Genomic DNA, 23,568 nt, shown 5'->3' with positions numbered 1-23,568 from the left:
AAGCCTTGAATGACATCGGGTTTTCAGGGGACACAAGACCATCCAACAATACACCCTTCAATATCTACACCTTGAAAATGTCGGCAGGGTTTTATTTTAGCGGCCAACATTTGGTGGACACCATTGCTTCCAGGTTCGAATTAGCTTTTGGCAAAGCCCTGAACAGAATCAAAAAAAGTGTCACCCTCGAGTACCATAAAGTGGCTCGTCGCTTACTGATGAAATTTCAGGATAGCCAAACGTTGTCCATCAGCTTTAATCGTGACTTGTTTGATATTTTAGGTGGAGACACAAAAATGGCTCCAAATTTTAAACCAAAGATCAACAGCAATACGGAATTTTACAAGTTTTTTCGATTCCCTGTAGAACTCAACCAAGGACTGAATTTGATGTTTGTGTACTCCGATGTGGTGGAGTACAACGTGGTGGGACACACCTCCGTACCGTTACTGCGTGTCATTCCTTTCAAAGTGGATAGTACCACGATCAGTGACCAGGCAGGTGGAAACACCTATCACGTCCACCGGGAATTTGTCCATCCTCACTATTTGCCTGTCAGCAAGTCGTATTTGGACAGGATCAACATTGCTATAAAAGGAGATCTGGGACTAAATATTCAATTCACCAAAGGAAAAGTCACGGTGAAACTCCATTTTCGAAAACGGTTCTCTCACGACTCGTAAGTCATGTATCCAGTGTACCGAGGGGTTGCTCGACAGCGAGGACACGGCTTAGGAGATATGTTAAAATCGGCCTTTCGTTCGGTGGCTCCAGTATTGAAACCGATGGTGACACGCGGATTGCACACCTTGAAAGATGCGGCACTGACGCAAGGCAAAGAATTTCTCCAAAATGTCATCATCGACAAACAAAACCCTAAAGAAGCCTTCATGAGGGCAGGCAAAAAGGTCTTGCTGCAAACGGGCAAAGACCTTTTGGGCCGACAAGATACACCTATAAATGCCCTGCACGCTACCGAGTCAGGCATTCAGCAAGGACAAGGCAGAAAGAGACGACGAAGAAAACACCCTTTCACCAGACTTCAAGCTAGAAAGGCCAAGAAAAGAAGAACCGTTCGAGACTTAGACGTTTTCGATTATTGAGAAAGAACAAAAAAAAATGATGCACCGAGAGTCTTGCGCTTGTTCCAAGTAGGAACTGAATCTGTTTGCCTTACCCCCCACCATGATGACCATGCAGAATCCCAATGGGTGGAATTTCATCCCGTCTCCTCATTGGCCGATTCCGCTCCCATCGAGTTTGAAATCAGCGGACAGCCCGAAGATTACATCGATCTGAATAGCAGTTACTTGTACCTGAAAGTCAAAATTCTAGATAAGACTGGAGGTCCTATAGACGATGAAGTAGTAGCTCCCGTCAACAATTTCATGCATTCCTTGTTCAGTGGAGTGGACTTGTACTTGAATAACAAACTGGTCAGTAGCAGCATGGATACTTACCCTTATCGTACCTACCTGGAAAATCTCTTGACGTACGGAATAGATGCCAAGAACACTCATCTCAATGCCTGTGTGCTATGGGAAGCTGACGAACCAACCAAGTTTGAAAATTTGGAAACTGATGAAAAGAAAGACAACAATGACGGATTTGTAGAACGAAGAAAGAGAATCACGGGAGTCAACACAAGTATAGAACTGATGGATCGTTTGCATTTGGACATGTGGTTGCAAGAAAAGTATTTGCTGAACGGGGTGGATATCCGTCTGAGACTGAATCGTAGCAGTGCCGCTTTCCATTTGATGGCTGATAGTGACGGTTACAAAACCAAAATCCTAGAAGCCAGACTCTACGTACGCCGTGTGGAAGTGTTACCTAAAGTGGGAAACGACATCAGTCAGACGTTGAGCAGAACGACCGCCAAGTATCGCATACGACGCGTGGAAGTGAAAACCTTCACCATTCCCAAGGGACAGCGATCCATGATCGAAGATCATCTGTTCCAAGGACAGTTACCCAAACGTTTAATCGTTGGTATCGTCGAGAATACAGCCTTCAACGGAGCTGCCGAAAAAAATCCTTTCTACTTTCAACACTTTGGCGTGTCCAAAATCGAAGTCAGTCGCGATGGCAAGACCTTGTGTACCAGACCTTTCGAACCTGACTTTGCCAAGAAGAATTACTTGAGATCGTACTTGTCCCTGTACGAAGCCACCGGACAGTTAGGAACCAACACCAGTCACGGCATTACGTACGAGGATTATGCAGGAGGCTATGCTTTGTGGGCTTTTGATTTCACTCCAGACCAAGGCAGCGACGAGGGACATTTCCACCCTACAAAATCCGGCCAGATTCGTGTGGATATTCAGTTTAAAGACCGAAACCCTGATGAAACGGTGAACGTCATCCTGTATGCAGAATTCGATAATACGATAGAAATCAACAGTTTAAGAGAAGTCATCCTAGATTATTAGAAACCATGGAAGACTGTTGTCCCTCTTTACCTAGTGGAGAAACTTTAAAGATGGAATGTGAGGAGACTGTGGAAAAATTGTTGTGTTTTGCAAAAAATTGTTTGATGTTATCATGTTGGATTATTGTTAAAAATGTTAGAGTTGTTGCTTAGTGTTAAGTGATTTTTGAATAAAAAATGTTGTGTTTTGAAAAAAATGCCTTTGTCTTTTGTTTAGCTATAAGAATGTTGGATTGATGCTCTTTCATTTCTTACTATCCCTCTCATGACACTCACTGAACGTTGCGACTTGAAAAATCGTGTGGGGGATGTTTTCCTTCACGTCCGCGCTTTGACTTTAAGAACCGGTTTGTTTCCAGTCTAACCATCCATTGTCGACTCATCCTCCTAAGAAGATGTGTTCCAAACTAGCTAAGCTCAACGAAGCCTACGTGAATTTGCATAGGGTCAGACACAGTCTGATACCGAAGCCAGAAGAAATAGAGAATGTGAGAATGTTAAAAATCACTGAAGACCTGATATAAGAGCTTTACAGAGAAGAAAAGAACAGGGAGAAAGAAGAATGGACAGAGAAGTACAGACTTCAGAGACAGCAGCAACAGCAGCAACAACAACAACAGCAGCAACAAGAACCTGAAGCTGACAGAGGCTTTGTCGATTGTCGTATCGACACCAAAGAGTTCTTCTTCTCTTTCCGAAGAAGCAGACCTATCGTCAGAAAGTCTATCCTCAGAGGACATCGCACTCTTAGAAACTAAAAAAGAATGCCATAGCAAAACAAAAAAAAACAGCCCTTTTCAGGGCTACTCAATACTCTAGAAAAGAAATAACGATCGATTTGCCAATGTTTGTAGGTAGAGTAGTGTGAAAATAAACATTAACTCTTTTTAAAAAAAATGTGAGGGTATGTGTTTGTGAGTTTGTGTGTTTGTAAGTGATCAAGTAAGTTGGTGTGGATAGTAGATTAAAATGATGTCTTTATTTGGTGTTTGAGGTGTATATTTGGAGTTAGATTGGATTGCTTTGCGTATGTGGATAGTCTATTGAAGTGATTTATAAAAAATTTTAAAATAGTGATGGGTAGCATAAAAAAGTGAGTGAGTGTTTCTTTTAGGTCCGCACGTTGTTGTTTTGTTTTTTTTTGGTCATGATCTAGGTAAGATCAATTTTCTGTTTTTAGGGCGATGTTTTCCTTCACGTACGCGCTTTCACTATAAATTGAAACTCGTTCGGCAGTCTAGCTACCCTTGTTGATTGATCAACACAAGAATGAATAGTAGCAGAATAAGCAAACTTCTTGAACTCCAGATACATCTGGAATATGTCAGGCGCCTGGTAAATGAACTGGCTGCGGAGGCTATAATAGAAGAAGAAAGAATCAAGAAGGAAGAGGAGGAGAGAAGACAGAGGGAAGAGGAGGAAAAGAAAAGAGAAGAGAGGATGTCGTTCAATATTCCCGAGACAGAGGATTGGGTTGCTGAAGCGAATCATCCTCCCTCTTCGCTCCCCAGAAGAAAGGTGAAAGGAGACTGGGGAAGAAGATGCGTGTGTGGCGCCAGGCCAGGAAGGTGCAATCATTACATAGTTGCATCTGGAGTTTAAAAAAAAAACAGCCCTTTTCAGGGCTACCCAATAATCTAGAAAAGAAATAACTATCGATTTGCCAATGTGTGTATAGGTAGAGTAGTGTGAAAATAAACACTAACTCTTTTTTAAGATAGTGTGAGGGTATGTGTTTGTGTGTTTGTGCTTGTAAGAGCTAAGGTATGTTTGTGTGTATAGTAGATTATGGGTTACTTTATTGTTTCTTAGCGTATGTGAAGAGTATAATTAGGGTTTTGTAAGCGCTCACGTACGATTGTGTGGATAGTAGATTATGGATTTTGTTTATTGTTTCTTAGCGTATGTGGAGAGTATAGTTTGGGTTTTGTAAGCGCTCACGTAAGATTGTGTGGATAGTAGATTATGGATTTGTTTATTGTTTCTTAGCGTATGTGTTTGTGTGTTTGTGTTTGTGTGTTTGTGTTTGTACCCGCTCACGTACGATTGTGTGAATAGTAGATTATGGATTTGTTTATTGTTCTTAGCGTATGTGGAGAGTATAGTTTGGGTTTTTATTATATGAAATGAGAAAGTATAGTTTGGGTTTTATTATATGAAATGAAGAAGTAGGGGGATGTTTTCCTTCACGTCTGCGCGTTGTTTGGTCATGATCTAGGTAAGATCAATTTTACGTTTTAGGGGGATGTTTTCCTTCACGTACGCGCTTTAAGTATGAGAACCCACAGTATTCGTCGTTCAAACCATTCTGCAAAGAATAAAAAAAGAAGATGGCTTCTAACCAAATGGACAAAATACAAACATTACAAGACGTTTCAGACAACTTAGGAATGATGGAGCATATGTTAATAAGACTGGTTGAAGACCATTATTCCTATAGTTCCCATCGTGTAAAGATGGAAATTAATAACCTAAAAAAGGTAAAGGACAAGATTAGTGCTGTCATGAAAGAGATAAAGGAGGAGAAGGAGGATGAAGAGGAAAGAATAAGAATAAGCAAATGGAACGAAAAGATTGAAAAAGAAGAAGAAAATGAGAAGAGGAAGAAAGAAGAGGAGGAAGAGAAGAAGAAGAAAGAAGAGCAGGAGAAAAAGAAAGAGAAGAAGACAAAGAGTGTTGGAGATAAAATAAGAACTTGGTGGAGAAAAAGAAGAAATTAGAAGCAGAAGAAGAAGAAAACACAAAGGCCCTTTTCAGGGCCAGCCATATTTCTCGAAAAGAGATAGCCTTTCAATTGCCTACCCTTTTTTAAATTTAAATTTAAATTTAAATTTTAAAAAAAAATCCCATATTCAATTCCCCTTGTCCCTAGACAAACCCAAACTCTATTCCCATGTTAATTTCCCCTTGTCGCTAGACAGACCCACACTATAGTTCCCTGTTAAATTCCCCTTGTCGCTAGAGTGACCCACGATTTATTCCCATGTTAATTTCCCTTGTCGCTAATCTGACCCACGATTTTTCGCCATGTTAAATTTCCATTGTCGCTAATCTGACCCAGGGGTCTCTGTAATGCTAATTCCCATTGTCGCTAATCTATCCCCATTTACTACTTATATATATATATATATATATATATATATATATATATATATATATATATGTATGTATGTATGTATGTATGTTGTGAGATAGAGAGAGACATACTCTGATTTCTTTGTAGGACGTATATTTCGTAGACGATATAGGTCTCATTAAATGCTCTGCAGAAACTCAGAGTAATAAAATATCACATTAACTCGGGGTGTATAATTAAATACAGCATGCAGACAGGCAAACATTTTACTCCATTAAGATCCTTCTGATACAAACTGACTTCTTGACCTGGCTCAACTGCTGCGTGTCAGCTAGCGTATAATAAAACATTCCAACACCTTGCTGACCAAAGAAGTTAGGTTGTTGTTTACTTGCCTAACATGTTTGCTCCACGCTCTAGACAGATGGCAAAATAAGGGCGTGATGGAACACATGTGATAATTATTGTACTTTAAACAAATGCAGCTTAAATCATATATACATTTAATATAATGAAATATCGATTCCTTTTTCTTCATTTATACACATACATACATACATACATACATACATACATACATACATACATACATACATACATACATACATACATACATACATACATACATACATACATACATACATACATACATAGTTAATGCTTCAAATAATTTTAAAGGTCATTATTTCCAAAGTGGTATAACATATAATAAGGCCCAGTGAAACAGCGGAAGCCTGAGGATTCTTATTGAAAAGATGATTTTTAAAATTCATTTCACTTGTCTAGACCTTTTGGAAATCCTGAAAGATAAATCTTTACATCAAACCAGAAATTTGGAGGCATGTACTAAAATGCATGATGCACTTCATTGCCAGGAAACCTCATTTCATAACTATATTTGTAAGAAAGGAATAAGCAAAGCGGAATGTGAACAGTGTTGTAAACCTGACATGGACTAAGTTCTTTGACTCACCAAGTGCCACAACATTTATCCGAGGCCGAAAGAGAACAATATACTAGAACTGAAATAAAACATGACAAATTCGACCCACTGAAGGTTTAGCGATTATGCTGGAGATTCAAACGTCGTTAACAATGGTTATCACGGGTTCAGCGTTATAAAGCATTTATATTTCACCCTCAGTGAAGATCCATGAGATGGCAAATAAATGCATGTCAACAGTGCAGCTTTGGTAGCTAAATCGTTATGAAAATTACCAAATATGATTGCAGATTCATTGTTGCCACCGTACCCTAGTCGCAAAAGAGAAGAATAACAGCTAGGGTCAAAAGATTACAACGACATTTTCTTCAAGAGACGAAAATAAATTGCTTATAATATATAACGTAAAAATACAATAATTAAAAGAAGTATCCAAAAACCGCTGTCCAATCTTACTCCTATTGTTTGATCGCAATCCCAAAAATATCAAACATCCGCCTAAGACCAATATGAACAAATATGTAGATTTGCATATTTATCAACCAAGGTCACGTTATTTCGACGATATAAGTATATGTGTGCATGTGTGCACGTATGTATCTCTCTGTGCTGTTACGACCCTATGGTGTTAAACTAAGTAACAATAAGAGCGAAATTCGACAGCTTTAGTAAATTCAGTAAATAATTTAATTCCCCAGAACACAAAGCGAAAATTTAAAAAGAACTTACAGAAATGTGAATCAATTCCCAAATAGTCCTAAACGTTTTATCACAAGTCCATATGTATAGGGTATTCCTGTTGTGTTATGAATGAATCAATACTTTTAAGTACTAACTTACAATGAACTGGAATGTGGCGATGTGTTAATAAGCTTTATGGGCCACAATGATATAAACCATGTTTTTAAATGAATGCACAATAATCCGAAAACGGTGATTAAGTTCCAAATTATTTATTGTCACCTTCTAATTCCAATGATTAATTGAAACAAATCCTCTCAGACCACTCCTGAACACATATCAAATTATTTCCATTAAAGAATGGTGTTGAAACAGGAATAACAAATTTAAATACAATAAACCTTAACATTAAACCCTGAGACGTAACCTGTTGAATAGAATGAGGGACGTCTTAATGGAATTTTCCATCCAAGTAATCAAAGTTTCTTTCTAGAAATTTCTAAGGTCAGAATCAATGCTGTATTGAGAACTTAAAGCTACTAAACATTTTACTCTAGATGATATTAAGCATCTACTCTCAATAATGCAGTAAGATCCATCACAATCATTATATGTAATAATAATAATAATAAAATAATAATGATAATAAAACTAATAATAACAACATGGCCAGGACACAGCACAAATTGCTAATAAAATATATTCATAACCCCTCTCCTAGTAAAGAAACAAGAATGATTTATCTTATAAATCTTTCTTTTGCATATTAGTCAATTATCATACTACATCAGTTAAAATTACACAAAAAGATATTTTAGGAATCTCACATGGTACACTCAAGAAGCAATGTAGTACTTCTATACAAGTAAACTTGCACCTGCAATTATTCTATCATTTCATTTGATGTGCCTAATGTCAATGTTGCATTCCTGCAATATCAAACCTTTCCTTCACAGTCTCTAATTTTTGCTTTTCATTTAATTAATGAAAGTAAGGGTGTTCACTGAATACAATAATATAAGAAGGAAGCAATATACAACTTAGATCTTTGTATAAAACAATATTAATGCCAAATATTTCTTCCTCATTGTTGAATAATTTCTCTATTCTTTTAACCTTTTTTTGAAAATATCACTCTGAATAATTCACACTATGTTTGCCTTCTTGAATCAATACTCATAATTCAAAATCACTCGATCAATACACATTTGAAATGATTGACTTTAATTGACTTTAGTTGGAGGTAAAAGAAATGATGCACTTAAGAACGACCGTTAACTGACTGTTCAAAAACCTCCTAACACTTTTTAATCACGAAAACCTGGTTTTCTTACAAACTGGTTTGAGGTTACAAAATTCATGAAAAGCTGGACCAAACATTCCGGTAATATATGGCTATTCCTATCGCATCGGCTGTTGTTTACAATGGGAATTCAGCGACAGTCTAGACCTTAACTTCCTTAGGTTTAACTTGGCCGTATCCAAATATTCCATAGATTGGTTACAGCACCGTAGTTTCACCTCGATTATAAGTCATCGTCTAAATCCGAATTCTGGGAAAAGGTAAAGCTAAACATTAAAGTATTCTCTCAGCGTATTTATATGGCAACGTTATTTCTGTTTTCGGATCGCAGGAGTGTTAATGAAATAATATTAGTTACTTACTTTCTCTTCAACTGTATAAGGACCATAATACTTACCTGATGTATAGGCAGGAGAGACAGAACTCTATCACCAGACTGAACATTCTGTGTCATTTGCATTTATGTCGTACCTTAATTTCACTTTGGACTGATTAGAGTGAAGATTTCCTATTTCTAAAATCAGACACATAGTAAAGAAGATCAATCTGTGTGTTTTCGAGTGAAAGAAAATTCTCTTTTAATAGCTCACAAAGTTCACGGATGATATGTTCTAACCCTAGTTCAAACGGACTAAATCCTAGCGGTTCTTGAGCTGATTCCCGAACAACAGGCTGTAATAAATGAATACCTTCATCCAAATGTTATTTTTGTATCATAACATTATAACCTATGTATATTTTTCAAAGTTTGGTGACATCTTTTCCAAGCCCCTAGACATTAAAGCAAAAGACTTAAACTTTTGGTTATTGAGATGAAACGTAACTTCCAGATATGAAATTTGATGCTATGTCGGATTGGTTTCCTTCGGGAAGACCAAACATTAGAAAATATGATTTTACCGTTCTTTTAGTTTTTTGTATTTTCGAAATGAATTGCCTCTGGAAATCTTTCGGACGCACACTTAATGGTCAACATCTTTACTTATCTGGCTTAGTCTTAAGAAATGGATCTACATAGTTTACCTTTAATCTGCTAAATTTTTCGTTTCCTGCAGAAGTAAGTTGCAGATAACCGGACGGACGATTGAACAGATTGATAAATCAACGAACGATTTTATTCAATTACCATATACAGATTCATTTACGAACATGTTTAGGAAGGTATAAATATTAGGATTTACAACAATATAACAAATGTATATGTAATGTATTTAGACGAATCACTTTCAGTTCGCAGCCAATGCCAATACAAATGATTAAATATCTTGTGATTAGTCATATTCATCCCTAAGTGACCAGTCGATGATGTTTCATGGGTTATACTAAAAATTTCCTGCCATATTACCTACGACAAATAGGTTGTTACCTCATTGACCAGTCGTCACCAGCGGGTACCTAAGGTGGTCTCCATATTCTCAATAAAACGTCGTTTTAAAAATAAAATTACAAAACAGGCATTTGTGTAGCTCCGTTTTGCTAATCGCCCTCTTAAACAAATAGGGTATCTCAGTATCAAATTTATGTTCTAGAACGAGTGATTGTCATTCGTGACCGTGATTATAGAAAAGGATAAGTAGCAAAAGAAACGATCATTCTGATAGATATCTCTTGGCAGATCAACACCAGAAGCATATGTGCCCTTCTCAAAAGCCTAAGCAAACAATGTGTCAGCAAAAGGTAATATTTTGATCAACATTAATTGCAATAGCTCTTTTTGTCATAGTTCTAGTAACTGCACAAAGCCGGGAATAAATCAGGGATTTCATTTTCAATAGGATCAACCTTTTGATCCGAGAAAGTTAAGTCAGTTTAAACTGTATTAAGTTCATCATGATCTCCAGCGACTAGCCCATACTAACAAATACCATCGATGGGTAACGATTCCATAGTACCAGCTGTAATGGGTTCTGACACTAAATCTGACGACAACTTTACTCATTGGAGGAAGACTAAGAAAGTTTCGCCCTGTTCTGCAAATAAGAACACTTTACTAGAGGAAGACTTGTTGGATCAAAGTAAAGATCTTGATAAGAAAAAGACTGAGTAGCTCCTGTGTCCCTTAATATTATAATCCATATAGGATTGGAAGAATCGCCAACAATTGATACAAAACCTTTCGACATGAGTAGTTCATAAATCTCCTTAATAAAATCGTTACTTTGGTTTATTTGACCCAACACATATGTTGATTGAATTACATGATTTTGAACCTGCCTTTTTAGAATTATGAACATTTGGAATAGACCCGTCTTTATTCTGTCGCTTATCTCAAATCAGAAATAGCATGCTCTTTATCATGATATAAGTGCACGTAGGAAGAGAGAAGCACGACTGACCAGTTGCATCAAACGTTTGATTCCTGATTCGACACTACTCTTATTAGACTGGGAAGGTATTACTGTACAACTGCTCAGAGGAAAACTTTAGATAAAAATAATTTGTTTGAGTCGAAGAATAATAATTTCAGTATACATTTTCTAAATATTTGACCGTTCGGTCTTGACGTTACAACGTGCGAAATTATTGAACTCTTCAACTAATATGAATTATATTCATCTGGGACATTTATAATATTTAGCAATTTTCTCAAAATCAGAAACATGTTGATCTACTTCTAATTCCTAATAAAAGGTAGTAACCTAAACTTTCTGGTAACAGCAAAATGTGATCTTGTGTGTAAAGAAGGCACGTGTTTTTCGCTTGCCAAATCTAATTCTTTTATTTCAGTCGCATTTTACCTTTTTCATTCCTTTTTTTCTCTGATTCTGCATTTGTCTTCATCTCTTTATATCTGTTTACCCATTTACTCTTGCCGATTTTGGATTTCCATAATTTGCTTTGGAAGCTGAAACGTTCTGGTTTTTCAAATTTTCATTTTATAGAGAGAGATAGGTACTTAAAAATCGAACCGAAATCACTTTTATCCAAATTAAAATTTTCCACCAAATTTTGGACCGAATTCCATTTAATGTATCGCTTCGTTAAAGAAACCTTTGCTTCAGAAAGATTATGTTTTCTGGCCAGCTTCATCAATTCGTCTTTTTAACGACAGTAATATTTTCTCGGTTCGATCTAAAATAAAGGTCACCACTTAAGATGGCTTTGCAAAAATTTGTTTTCACTAATATTTCTCAAATATATGAAATTAAAATACCACGCACTATAATAATCCGATTAAAGTGAAAGTTAAATTAAACAATAAATTGAAGTTTCTGAAATATTTGAAAGGAAATCATATTCAGGACCAACCTCAAATTTTAGTTACAAATCTATGATCTTAAATTAAGTAACAGATACAAACGAAACGTAACATGTTTAAGAAAATTTAACGAAAAATTTATGTCGATGGAATACAGTAAGGATACTTAAGAAAACATCCCTTTATTGTGACTTAGATGCCAAATAGTCCTCAAAGATCTGTCACAAGTCCAAAAAGTATTGTGTATTCCAAATGAATTCCAGTTTTGAAAAAGCTGATGTACTAATGGTCCGGAATGTAACGATGTACTCAACGTCTTGATGTATCACAGTGGTGAAATTCAAAATGTCTAAAAATAAACTCAATAAGCCCCAAAAAGAAATAAAGATCGAAATGATTAACTTGCACTCTGTAATGCCAATGACTAATATACATAAATCCCTCAAATGAAAACTGAAAACTGTTATAACTGATTCATCTAATGTCTGGTGTTAAAAGAAGAAAAAATAATATTTCTAATGTAATCAACCTTACTATAGAAAGGTAAGACGCAATTTGGGAACCAGAATGAGCTCATGTGAATTCAAGCGTGCGAATCAAGATTGTATATTGAACGCAAACCTAGGAAACATTTTATCTGATCTGGCATATTACATACATACAACTAGATACATATATATGTATATATATATAAATATACCTTTCGAAACATGTTAAATGTGAATTTATTTGAAGAAATTGAATAGAATCGTGTGGTCCACCGTTTTTCATTTATCAGTGCGTCCAATGGTCCGTCCGTTCGTTCGTCACGAAGTTTACCCGCAACCGGATTTCAGTATATACTGATTGAGGAGGGCGGTCAAATTGGCTATTTTAAACCCTATATGCATTGACATTTTACCACCACCATCACCTCCCGCTAAATACGAATATGGGAACAAAACAAGAAAGAAATGAGCTTTCCTGGCTGCATAAGATTTGTTTTCGTGCTTGTATTTGCATAAGAAGGTTTATTGGTAACCATGTAATTGTTATGATGTGAAAGGAAGATTTGATTACAAGAGTTTTCGGATCCTGAAACATTTTATCAGTGAGGAGAAAATGGAAATATTAACTCATTTTGGTAATGTCATTCAATCGATGCTTCCATATGTGTATTATGTTTCAGGATGACAAATATAACACGTAGGTTTCCGCTCCTTGATGCCATTCCAGAACCCTGTGGTAGAGGAGGAGGCAAGATGTGTATGCAGTAATAGGCCAACGTTTCACAGGTAACACGAACTTGTAAACATAACCTGGATTCCATGTACACATATTGATTAAGTGTGATATCATTTGGTATGTTATTTATAATAAGTTTGTAACATTGGCTATTTTAAACCCTTGAATGCATTAAAATTGTATCACCACCATCACCTCCCACCACACATTAATATGGGAACAAATCAAGAAAGAAATGAGCTTTCCTGGTTGCATAAGATGTGTTGTCGTGCTTGTATTAGCATCAAAAGGTTTATAGGTAAACATGTTGGAACAAAAAAAGTACGACGTGGCATAGTATGATTCCCTTGACGCTGAAGTAGCGTTAGATGTAAAGTAAATACAGATTCTGACAGTAGGGAGTCTTGATATATGTTTGAATTCCTTGGTTGTTAAAGATCGACTTGAGAAACAAATCAAGTGCATATAATCTACGCTGTGTTGCTGACAAATGTGATAAGAATATTTATAAAGATATACTTGCACATAGCAGTGGGGCAGGCGAAATGCAACGTGCAATGACTATTGACTAAAGAAGAATTGGAAACAAAGACCGCAATAAGGTTCCAATTAAACAAGATCTCATCAAAGTAATCGAAAGACAGTTACAAAGATAAATATGATATTCTCTAAAAGAAAGCACATCTTTCGTACTACTGCAAAATTAGACGTTCGCAACCTTTCATAGACGCAACATACTACGAAGTCATTTTTGTATGATACCTACGTATATAAGCCGATCATTTAAAACAATAAACATTTAAGATTTCTGGAGTCACACTGCAGACTTAATTTAACACATTATACTTACATGTTCTTACACATTGTGAAGACCTCAACAATTTACCGAGAATTGGAAAGCGGTTTGAGAAAAACGCTGGCCACAGTAATGGAATGTTAGCGAATTTAAAGCAATCTTTTGCTTGGATTACATCCTTATACATTTTTAGTACGTGTTACGTTTATTTGAATTTACAACTGGACTAAACCAAATAACACACTGGCACGCACATATACAATTGATCCTCTTCAATGGATTAGTAGAGTATTAACACCTTTGTTTCAGTTGTCTTTTCTCTTTTGTGCAGATTTTTAGCAAAGAATGTCAAGATCAATATGTTTTATACAAATTGAAGAGAATAATATAAATAAATGTTTTTTCAAACATAGTTCTCTATGTTTTAGGTTTTAGGCTCTAGGAATTTTATTTGAAATTACAAAGGTTATCGCTATAGATAATGAGGCTACGGTGTCATGTTCTTTTTGTACAGTAGAACATGATGTTGTTGTAAATAAAGACTAATGCATGTAGCAAGAATATAGTAAAGCACAGTAAAGGCAGAATACATTTTGAATATTTCGCCAATCAGATGGTACTTGGAAAGTCATCCGAGGATAACACTAACCGCGATTGGAAAATGTTACTTCAGGGAATGTCTCTTATTACCTACATTGAAAGTGTATACCATCAGTAATCGTCAAAGCGACACACAAAAATGTATACTTGTCATTTGTACCTATGAAACTTCGTTTTTAATTCTCCCTTTTGCTAGCATTCTACACGTATCATGAATAAAAGACTGATTACTTCATGCATTTGTATTGCCTACTTTATTTACCGCATAACGACAAAAATTACCATATTCAAGCAATATGCAATGCTCCTAACACATGTGTTTTAAATATCATTGCAAGCTAAATATTGCCATGTTCATATCAAATCCGCAAAATCATATCCATGTACAAAACGTTTCCTCTAAAATAGTGATATTGAGCAGCTGGCAACAATATAAATTGCATTTGACTCAATTCAACAATGCAGTTTTGAATAATATTTCAAAGATTTTGTAAGATGTTCAAACGTGTGTTTGGTTGGCTATATAGCTAATAAGTGAAAATAGCACAAGTCTCGATAAAGTCAAACGCTGAAAAATACGAATTATAGCAGAGGCAAAAATATTTAAATACTATATTCGTAAAGTGTAAATCTGTGAGTGAAGAAGTAACATATATTTATGAATATGATCCGGTGCACTGTGCAGGAATTTATGAATACCCAGAAGAGCTATTTCAGTCCTGGAATGTTGCCAGCTGTTTCCGAGAAGATATATCAGCCATTTGCAAGGAGGGCGTTCTTATTTTCATTGGTGTGGCAAGTTAGAGACGTCTACTAAAGAATTATATTACCTAATTTAGCCTTGATTTGAGCTCTATATTCGCCTCCACTGGCAACGTTCCGACTCTGTGCCTGCTGAACGCACTTCATCTAAGGTAAGTATTTTCTGTCTTCATGGTGAGCAAGAATCAATGCGTATATAATATGTATACTTACCTGCCTTATGTGTCGCTGCTGTTATGTGGGGTTTATTATGCTTCTACCTATTCAATTCTCACATTTCATCTCCGGATGACATTGAGATCTCACATTTCAGTTTTGGTTGACATTGTAGCGACCATTGTAGAACTTAATAAGACACAATTAATTTAAATAATATACTATAAGAGAACCTGAAAAAGATTTGAGATTTGTTGTTTTCCATTGTCATGGGCTATAAAACACTCTTCGTGAACTCGATTTATCATTCCAGCGATGAATATTATCCAAGTGATCGATTGCACCATGCCAGGTTCCATATTACGTACTACAACAACTATTGCTACAGTAATTAATATAACAACAAGTACGATTTGTGAAGGAATTATACTTTTTCTTGTTTATTTAATTTCCTTCCATCAAGAGGAGCTAGTAGTATTAGCTGACGGTCTGATGCACCCCAGCTTTGGTTTAAATTCCATACACATATATTGCTGTACATGAGACTCGAAATCGAGAGCAAACCTTAACTGATTAGTTGCCATACACAGTTCTTATGCAGTATTCAAGACATGAAAAAAAAATAGAAAACTTTAATTCATTAACAAACGTTAGGTATTTAAGAAAAATAAATCATCTTCACGCCAGAAATGAATCGAAATTGGGGGTTGTTTAATTTTTATATATTTTATTACATGATGTGCATAGATGAATATTTAATGTATGAACATCCAAATAGCAGACACAGAAACTTCGGAAGAACTTGAGAAAATATATAAATACTGTTCCTTTATTCAGTTGTCAACCCGTATTGTGTATTAACTTGTTAAACATTTATCGAAATGCTTGTGTGTGAAAGATTATCGTTACGATGTCTGCAGTGTGGCAGTTTATAGTGGTGTTTATCATTGGGGCATCATGCCACATAGATGTAGCAGCATGTCCCACCCAGTAACATTATCCTGACACCCGGAAGACCAGTCCTAGCATTAAACTTGTAATCTTGATTGTCAATCTAGGCAACTGTAAGTACCATTTCAATAAGTCTTTTGTACGACTCGGCCTTGTTCGAACATGCGATCTCCCTTATCCGAGGTGGACGCTCTAACCACTATGGCCACCGAATCGGTGCCTCTTGAAATGTATTTGTTGTCATCATCTATCTTTCATAAGTGTTATGCAGTATCATTTAGAATAGCGACCAATTAGGAAACTGCCACCTGGTGTCAATGATTGTCAATATACAAACTATATTCTGCATAATAAATATCTTGCCCGGGTTTTGACATCCAACAGTAAGGTTCCCTGTCTAATAGTGTAAACTTAATCATCCCACTTTAGTTACAGATTTTAATTTACAATTTATACAACTATTATCATGCACAGAGCAAAAACATGTAATATCAGGTTATTTCGGAGGGCTGCAAGTTTCATTTGAGCTGGAATATTTTATTTTGTTTTATCTCATTATATTTTTTTAAAGTATGTAATGGGTATAAAGTGTTTCTGTTTTTCTCTAATTCAGCTTTTTACAGGCGGAATTTGTTTAATTAAAAAGCTTCAGACCTCTGCCACAGAACATTGAATAGTTGGTCCCTAATATAATTGCAGTTAATCATGGTACCTAGCGCGGAATGTTCAGAAATACCGTGGTATATGGTGGTACAATTTTTCGTGGTGCTCAGCTCTAGTATTTGTTGTTAATATTTTGACAGATCGTTTCAAGTATTCTCAACGAGACATATTTATATTACATAATGTATCTATATCATTTTTCCAAAATATTTTATAAGACCATCAGAATTGTCTTTTCTAATCGAAACGTCTTTACATAAAATTATTTCACTGGGAGATAGATTTTGTACTATGTTTCATACCCTTATGTTTATATAGCAACTTGTTCATTACGTAAGAATTTTATTTCACTGAGTAGTTGTTGTATCGTCGTTTACGTAATTTTGAAAGTGGCTTAGAAGTCAGATATATATTCATTGAATTAGATGCATGTTGTAGGATATGTTTACCCATCGAGTTTTCCTCCTAGAAAGAAAGTAGAAAAGTAACCTAGTGATTTAATTTTAGAATCAAGATGATACTATTGCTGATGACAGTTGCATCAACTCTGCTGCGCATGATTTACGGTAAGTCTAAACTATTACAGCAAACACTGTTGGTAAAGAATAATGTCGATTCTATTTATGCAAATCATTTACCCGTGACCGAAGAACGTTTCATTTTGTTCGTACGTTTTGTATATATCTACATGTAGTGTCATTCGCAAATTTAACAAAACGAGAAGGTTTGTGAATATATTTTACATTAAACCTCAAACGGTACACGTTTCCTAAAACTTATAAGACCACGCAATGTTCTCGACTATGTCAATTTGTAATTGTATAACAAAGATCGCTTCGTTGTGTTAAATATGAAAACACCCACACTATTCGTTTAATTCGAACGTTCTTTAGTCACAAAAGAACAACAATGTAATTCTGAGATTTAGCATATATTATTAGAAATCACAATAACAAAGCACTGGTAATTTATTGTATACACTAGATTATAAATTATGTATTTCGGAGCTTGTTGTTCATATAAATCATTGTAGCAGCCATTAAGTAATATTATTCTTTCAAATCTACTCAGTACACACAAACTTAGTTCTCAATATTCGTACATGCATTTCAAACATCGTTTGAAATCGCTCAAGGATCAATTGAAATAGTTACCTTCGAAGTTATAGTTTTTTATCCCTTCAGTTTCAATAGATTCAAAGAATAACATCTATACAATGAGAAATTTCAAAAGGAAATAATATGCCTACGTGGATGAAAAGGACAAAGACAGTTCAGAATACTTTGTTAGTTGTAGTCGGTTGGCAGACTGATAACGTATTACATGACCCATTTTAAAGCGCGATTGTTATCTTTCAAGGTCAGGACTGCAGCGTAAATTACGAAACCCTCCCGCAGCTTGGACGAAGGGCTCGTAACTATGCTGTGGTCGAAAATGAACCGATCCTGTTTGATTAGAACCTGGACCATAGCAAGTGGTATAGTGTTGGTAAAAACAACATGCCAACAAATTATTCAAGTTTAATCATAGGAAAGTGCAGCACGTATAACCCAATTTGGATGAACGGTAAGGTTTCGACGAACATAATGATCTTCATTGACATTAGTTTAGTAAACATTATGCTTGAAGTTTAGATTTGTTGTCACGCTATTTAACCAATGTCTTTTATCATTTGCCTTTTCAAGGAGACATTCAAGCTTTTCGTGAATCAATAAACCCGAATATACTTTAGAAGGAATTGCATTATAAATGAAGGAAATCTGTATGTACGCTGCATTTAATAGTGTCTCTATTTTTTGGGTCGTTCTCTAAAAATAATATAAATTTAATTATAGGGTCCATTCCAAACGAAGATGACGGAGTTGTGACTCGTACTGCCTGCATTGTTTCATTTTCTTCTTCTTGTTCCGTAAAGAAAACGATACAAGTACGCAACTGTGCAACGCACATGATTTATAAATTACAGCCAACAACCCGTACGAGTGCTTACTGCTTCGGTAAGTGTTATTTGTCACATGTATGTCTTCAAAGTATACTAATTTTCACACACAACTGTTCACAGTGTTGCTTGAAATTGATTAAAAAAAAAACTGGTTGCACTTTCATTGTGCACGTGAAGAATTTCTCTACTTCATTTACAATATAACCAAACCATGACAATTTCACTTGAAAATCTGGCTGCCATCCTTTGGCATGGATCTTATGAGTAGACATTTATTGGTTTTTCAAGTATTCGACCTCAAGGGACAGTCTCATCTCCATCGCATCGAAAGTATAATTGTAATCTCTTTCATATCACTTGTTATATAATCTTACCTGCTTTTTAGTTTTACTTGCCATGTATACAATGTTGATGTTTGATAGATTACAACGAAAACAAATGAAACTTTGCTTCGCACTGCTGTGCTGGGGTTATAAAAGTTGCACGTAGAAAACGATCATAAGATTGTAAACTGGAATGCATTTAAATGAACGTTTATACCTGCTTTCTAATTTTACTTGCTGTTTGTTGGTTCACTTTTAATCTATTAAGTAAGCAACAACATAAAAGAAATGGAAAAGTACTTACTGGAACTTGAAGACGTTTAAAACATCGGCTCTGGTTTTTATTTTGTTACCAACTCATTATATTCTTTAGATAAAAGCAATATAGCTCACTTTAAGTCAACATCGGAATGCACCGACACATCGTTTTTGTTCCAGTGGTTTTTTTCTAAATAATTGCCATCTTGTACCCTTTATTCTTGAACGATTATACCTACTACATAACTTAATTTGCTCCGTCCTTCGTTCCAATAAACGAAATAGTTGGTCTGATCATAGACGACCATTATTTGTGAATGTGTTTCTGTGTGTGTAATTGGATTTTTAACGAATCTTTAACAATTTTTCAGTCATATTGCTACGATATCTGCAGTGTGGCAGTTTACAGTGATGTCTTGCACTGTAACATCATGCCGCAGACATGTAGCATGATGTCCCACCCAGTCACATTATCCTGACTCCAGGCCGACTAGTCCCATCACTAATATCTTAATGCTGAGCGCCAACCAAGGCTGCTAGTACTATTTTTATAAGTCTTTGGTATGACTCGACCGGGGATCGAACCCACAATCTCCCGCATCTGAGGCAGACGCTGTAAATACTAGGCCACCGAAGCTGTCTCTGATACGACCAAAAGTGTATAGAAAATACTATAATTTACATTTGTAATGAGTTTACCTCTTAATATACACTAGTCTGTCTTGTGTTCAACATGAATATTTCCTTAGGCATTGGTTGGTGAGGCATTTAAATGATGATTGTAAACAAAATTCGAGGGATATAACTGTGCAAATAATAAAATATTAAACAGGGTGACGGTGCATTCTTACCAGTATCATATAGTTACATCAAATTTCAAAATAACTAATCAAATAGTTAACGTTTGAATATGACAATAATACAATATGCACGCCAGGAAAGAATAATATTTATCTCAATATGCAAGGAAATGGTTTTCGAGTTCAATTCTGAATTTGAACTCTTGGTAGATGAGTGATGATACGGTTCGCTTTGATATGTGTCGGATATATGCATTTGTATGTTCATTCATAGTAATTATGTACATGGGAAATGATAAAAACCTCAAACGGTTTGAGTTTCAGTCAAAAAACCATATCCCTGTAGTTAAGTGTGACGACATGGTTCAATGTCATCAGTATGTATGAATGCGTTTTTTCGTGTCAAGTAAATGTGTACATTGGGGTTACAAGATGATTTAGTTGTATGAGCTAAGGTTCCATGTACTTATGCTTTGAGGTTGAGAAGCTGCCAGTGTTAGGTGAATGTATATATTTGTATTTTTAAGCCCCATACATATATATATGGTTAAAGGGTTGCGATATTACACGTTTTGGGCTGCATATTGGAATGCATACAATTGCACAACATATATGTTGTTACAGGTCAAAAGACATAGCATGATATATGTTCAAACATAATGCACTCATAATGAAGATACAAAGAATATGTTCCCCCCCCCCCAAATAAAGGCTGAGCTCTGTTATTTTACCAACTTGATGATCCACCTTTGTATTAGGTAGAATGTTACCTAAACACTTTATGGCCGCAGACAGTGCTTTAAGTTATAGGCAGGATCATAATACATAAGCCATAACGATATATCTACTATATATGTTAGCATGGTCATCATCTTAACGATAGTGTTTGACCCGAATAAGATGTTTAATGTATTTTAATAAATTATCTCAATCGGCTGTTTAAAACAATGTCGAATGGATCCAGCTATTATACTGCTGAGAAATATCCTGATTTTTATTATTCCACATTATTGGACCATACAACTGATACATGCAAAAATATTAAATGAATGTAAAATGATGTTCAGATATTTACGTACGAAATCATCATTAACAAAATGAAGGATATATTGTAATTTGTTTTCATATAAATTCTATAATGTAGAAATTATAAGAATTATTTTAGAAACCAATTTTTCTTATATTTATATTGCTGTATCCGTTATGTAAAAGGCTATAATTCATTTTAAAACTATAAACTAATAATCGTGAGGGCCAATCAAATTCTTATATTTCTCCAGATATCACAGCAGCCCCAAGCTTCAAGTCTGCGTTTGCTGGAGTAAAGCATGAACTTGTCTTCATTAACGAGACCACTGCGTTTGGTCACTTACCAATTCAGAAGCCGAAACTAGTGTTTTCCTGTGATTTCAACAAGAGCAGTGATGAATCTATGTTGTACACCATTACATGGTAAATATATATATCAGCGTTCATAAATGCATCGAAATGCTGATTGGTACATATATAAATATACGTGAAACAAGACATCTTTAGATGTACGTGTATTCGCTCAAATCATCAGTTAGTTAGGACACTTGTAGATTTGGTATTCAAAATTATATTTCCTGTAATTTCAAAACAAGAACTGTAAAACCCTTAACGCGGCCACATAATCAAACACACTTGCATATATTCATACATAGATACAAACAAATGTGTATATATTTATAGGTACATAAAGAGATAATCAGTAAATATATATATAGAGGTACACCTGTCATTGGTATTTGCTCATTGACAGGTATGTCAACGAGGCATTTCTGGAAAAAAAAGGTCCAGTAACCTATTCCAACATCAGGAACACAGATCTGAAAGAAGGCGAGCTAGTCAGTAAGGGCTTCAAACTGGGTACAACTGTAAGTGAAATGCGATTGAGGAAATTAGAAAATTGAATCCCACTTTGACTCGGACTAAATAAATATACAGACAAAGGGCAGGAATGACAAGTCGAAAAATCATAATAAAAGCGTATTCGCCTAGGAAAATATGAACAAGTTTTTCTGACTAATACTGCACGACCTTGGGGCTAAAAATGCAGTATCTTTTTTCATATACTCTATTCATTTTTCTACCTAAGGTTTGCTGGCATAAAGGAATACACTACAATAAAAAAGTATTATGCATTTCTAAAATAAATACACTACGGTAGATTCATCAATACACAGTAAAATATTAATGTGCAAATATGACTGCCCAAGAGCTTTGAACTTCGTCATGCGTTCTAGTTTAAGCTTTTCCAGTTGGTATAGAATCGATTTTGGTTTTCTGCTGATACAACTCTATACTGCTTTTCTGCTTTTGAACGACTGGATTATTTGGGAAAGTTCAGCGCAGCAAGGAGAATGTGATTTCATTTGGAAGTGTAATCAAACTAACAGAACAGTTTCGGTGTGTATTAGTTTTCATATGTAATTAGTCATGTCATTCAGATTTACAGAACTAACTAAGAAAGGACATGTTGAAGAAACTCTTGATGCATATATGACACTATATTTATTACCATTCTTATTATAAACTGCAGAAGACATGTTTATGCCTGTCACTTGCATGCTGCTGGAGGATCCCATACTATGACCTGTATGGATTGTATTTATAGGGTGACTTGTATCAAAATAGTTCAAATATGAGAATTGCAAAATAGCAGTTTTGTGACAGTCCGTATAGCTATTGGAAATAACACTTTGTATTCGTCTTGGCTTATTAGCTCAGGTGCTTATAGTTTCCTACCAAATATCTTCAGTTGCATTTTGTCTCGAATTTAGTGTTTTGACTGACTTGTAAAATGGTATGGCTCATTTTTTATGTAAGACACCGGTAGTAGTGTATGGGGACGATATAGTGCAAATGAGAACAAAGAAGGAAAAACACCATGGGATGATATAGGGCAAAACATTATAGGGTAAATGAGAACAAAGAAGGTAAAACACCCTGGGACGATATAGGGCACACATGGGAATTGAACATGGGAAATACAGGACCGGCACTCTGGGGACAATGGGAATTGAACATGGTGAGACTGTCTAGCCTCAGTGGGAATTTAGCATGGTGGGACTGTCTAGGGATAATGGGAATTTAACATGGTAGGTCTCTCTAGGGACAATGGGAATTTAACATGGGAGATTTTATATAACACAGTCAAGAGACAAACACTTATACAAGATGAAACAAAAAAAAATTGGTGGGGGAAGCAAGAATGTCATTTTTTTCGAGGCCTATGAGTGCCCTGAAAATGGCCTTTTCGTTTATGTTAACATTATTCCGTTAATCTAGAGGGCATCGTATAGGTCTTCTTCTTTTCCTCAAACTTTGTCTGACTTGTGGTCCATAAATCAAAACTCTCTTTAAACACCCTTGTCTCCCCATATAAATTCTTCTTCTCCAAACGCTTATATCCGTCATCCTGACAATGGTCCACGAT

General features: G+C 35.5%; 1 protein-coding gene across 1 annotated transcript in view; it reads left to right on the top strand.

Annotated features, from left to right (window-relative positions):
- Positions 1 to 15,041: 15,041 nt before the first annotated feature.
- The window catches only part of LOC149800375 (uncharacterized), a 48,729-nt gene continuing 40,202 nt past the window's right edge, over positions 15,042 to 23,568 (top strand). Inside the window, exons 1-6 of the mRNA XM_089958407.1 lie at positions 15,042 to 15,167; positions 17,293 to 17,351; positions 18,145 to 18,351; positions 18,621 to 18,782; positions 21,389 to 21,560; positions 21,892 to 22,006. Of these exons, the coding sequence (XP_089814533.1) occupies positions 18,285 to 18,351; positions 18,621 to 18,782; positions 21,389 to 21,560; positions 21,892 to 22,006 (516 nt within the window). The 5' untranslated portion in view covers positions 15,042 to 15,167; positions 17,293 to 17,351; positions 18,145 to 18,284. The remainder of the gene's footprint in view (positions 15,168 to 17,292; positions 17,352 to 18,144; positions 18,352 to 18,620; positions 18,783 to 21,388; positions 21,561 to 21,891; positions 22,007 to 23,568) is intronic.

Source organism: Sinohyriopsis cumingii, chromosome 5 (genome assembly GCF_028554795.1).
Source record: "Sinohyriopsis cumingii isolate HCF-2022 chromosome 5, ASM2855479v2, whole genome shotgun sequence".
Classification (NCBI taxonomy): Eukaryota; Metazoa; Mollusca; class Bivalvia; order Unionida; family Unionidae; genus Sinohyriopsis; species Sinohyriopsis cumingii.
The sequence above is the reverse complement of the archived record's forward strand: the minus strand, read 5'-3'. Positions and strand labels throughout refer to the sequence as shown.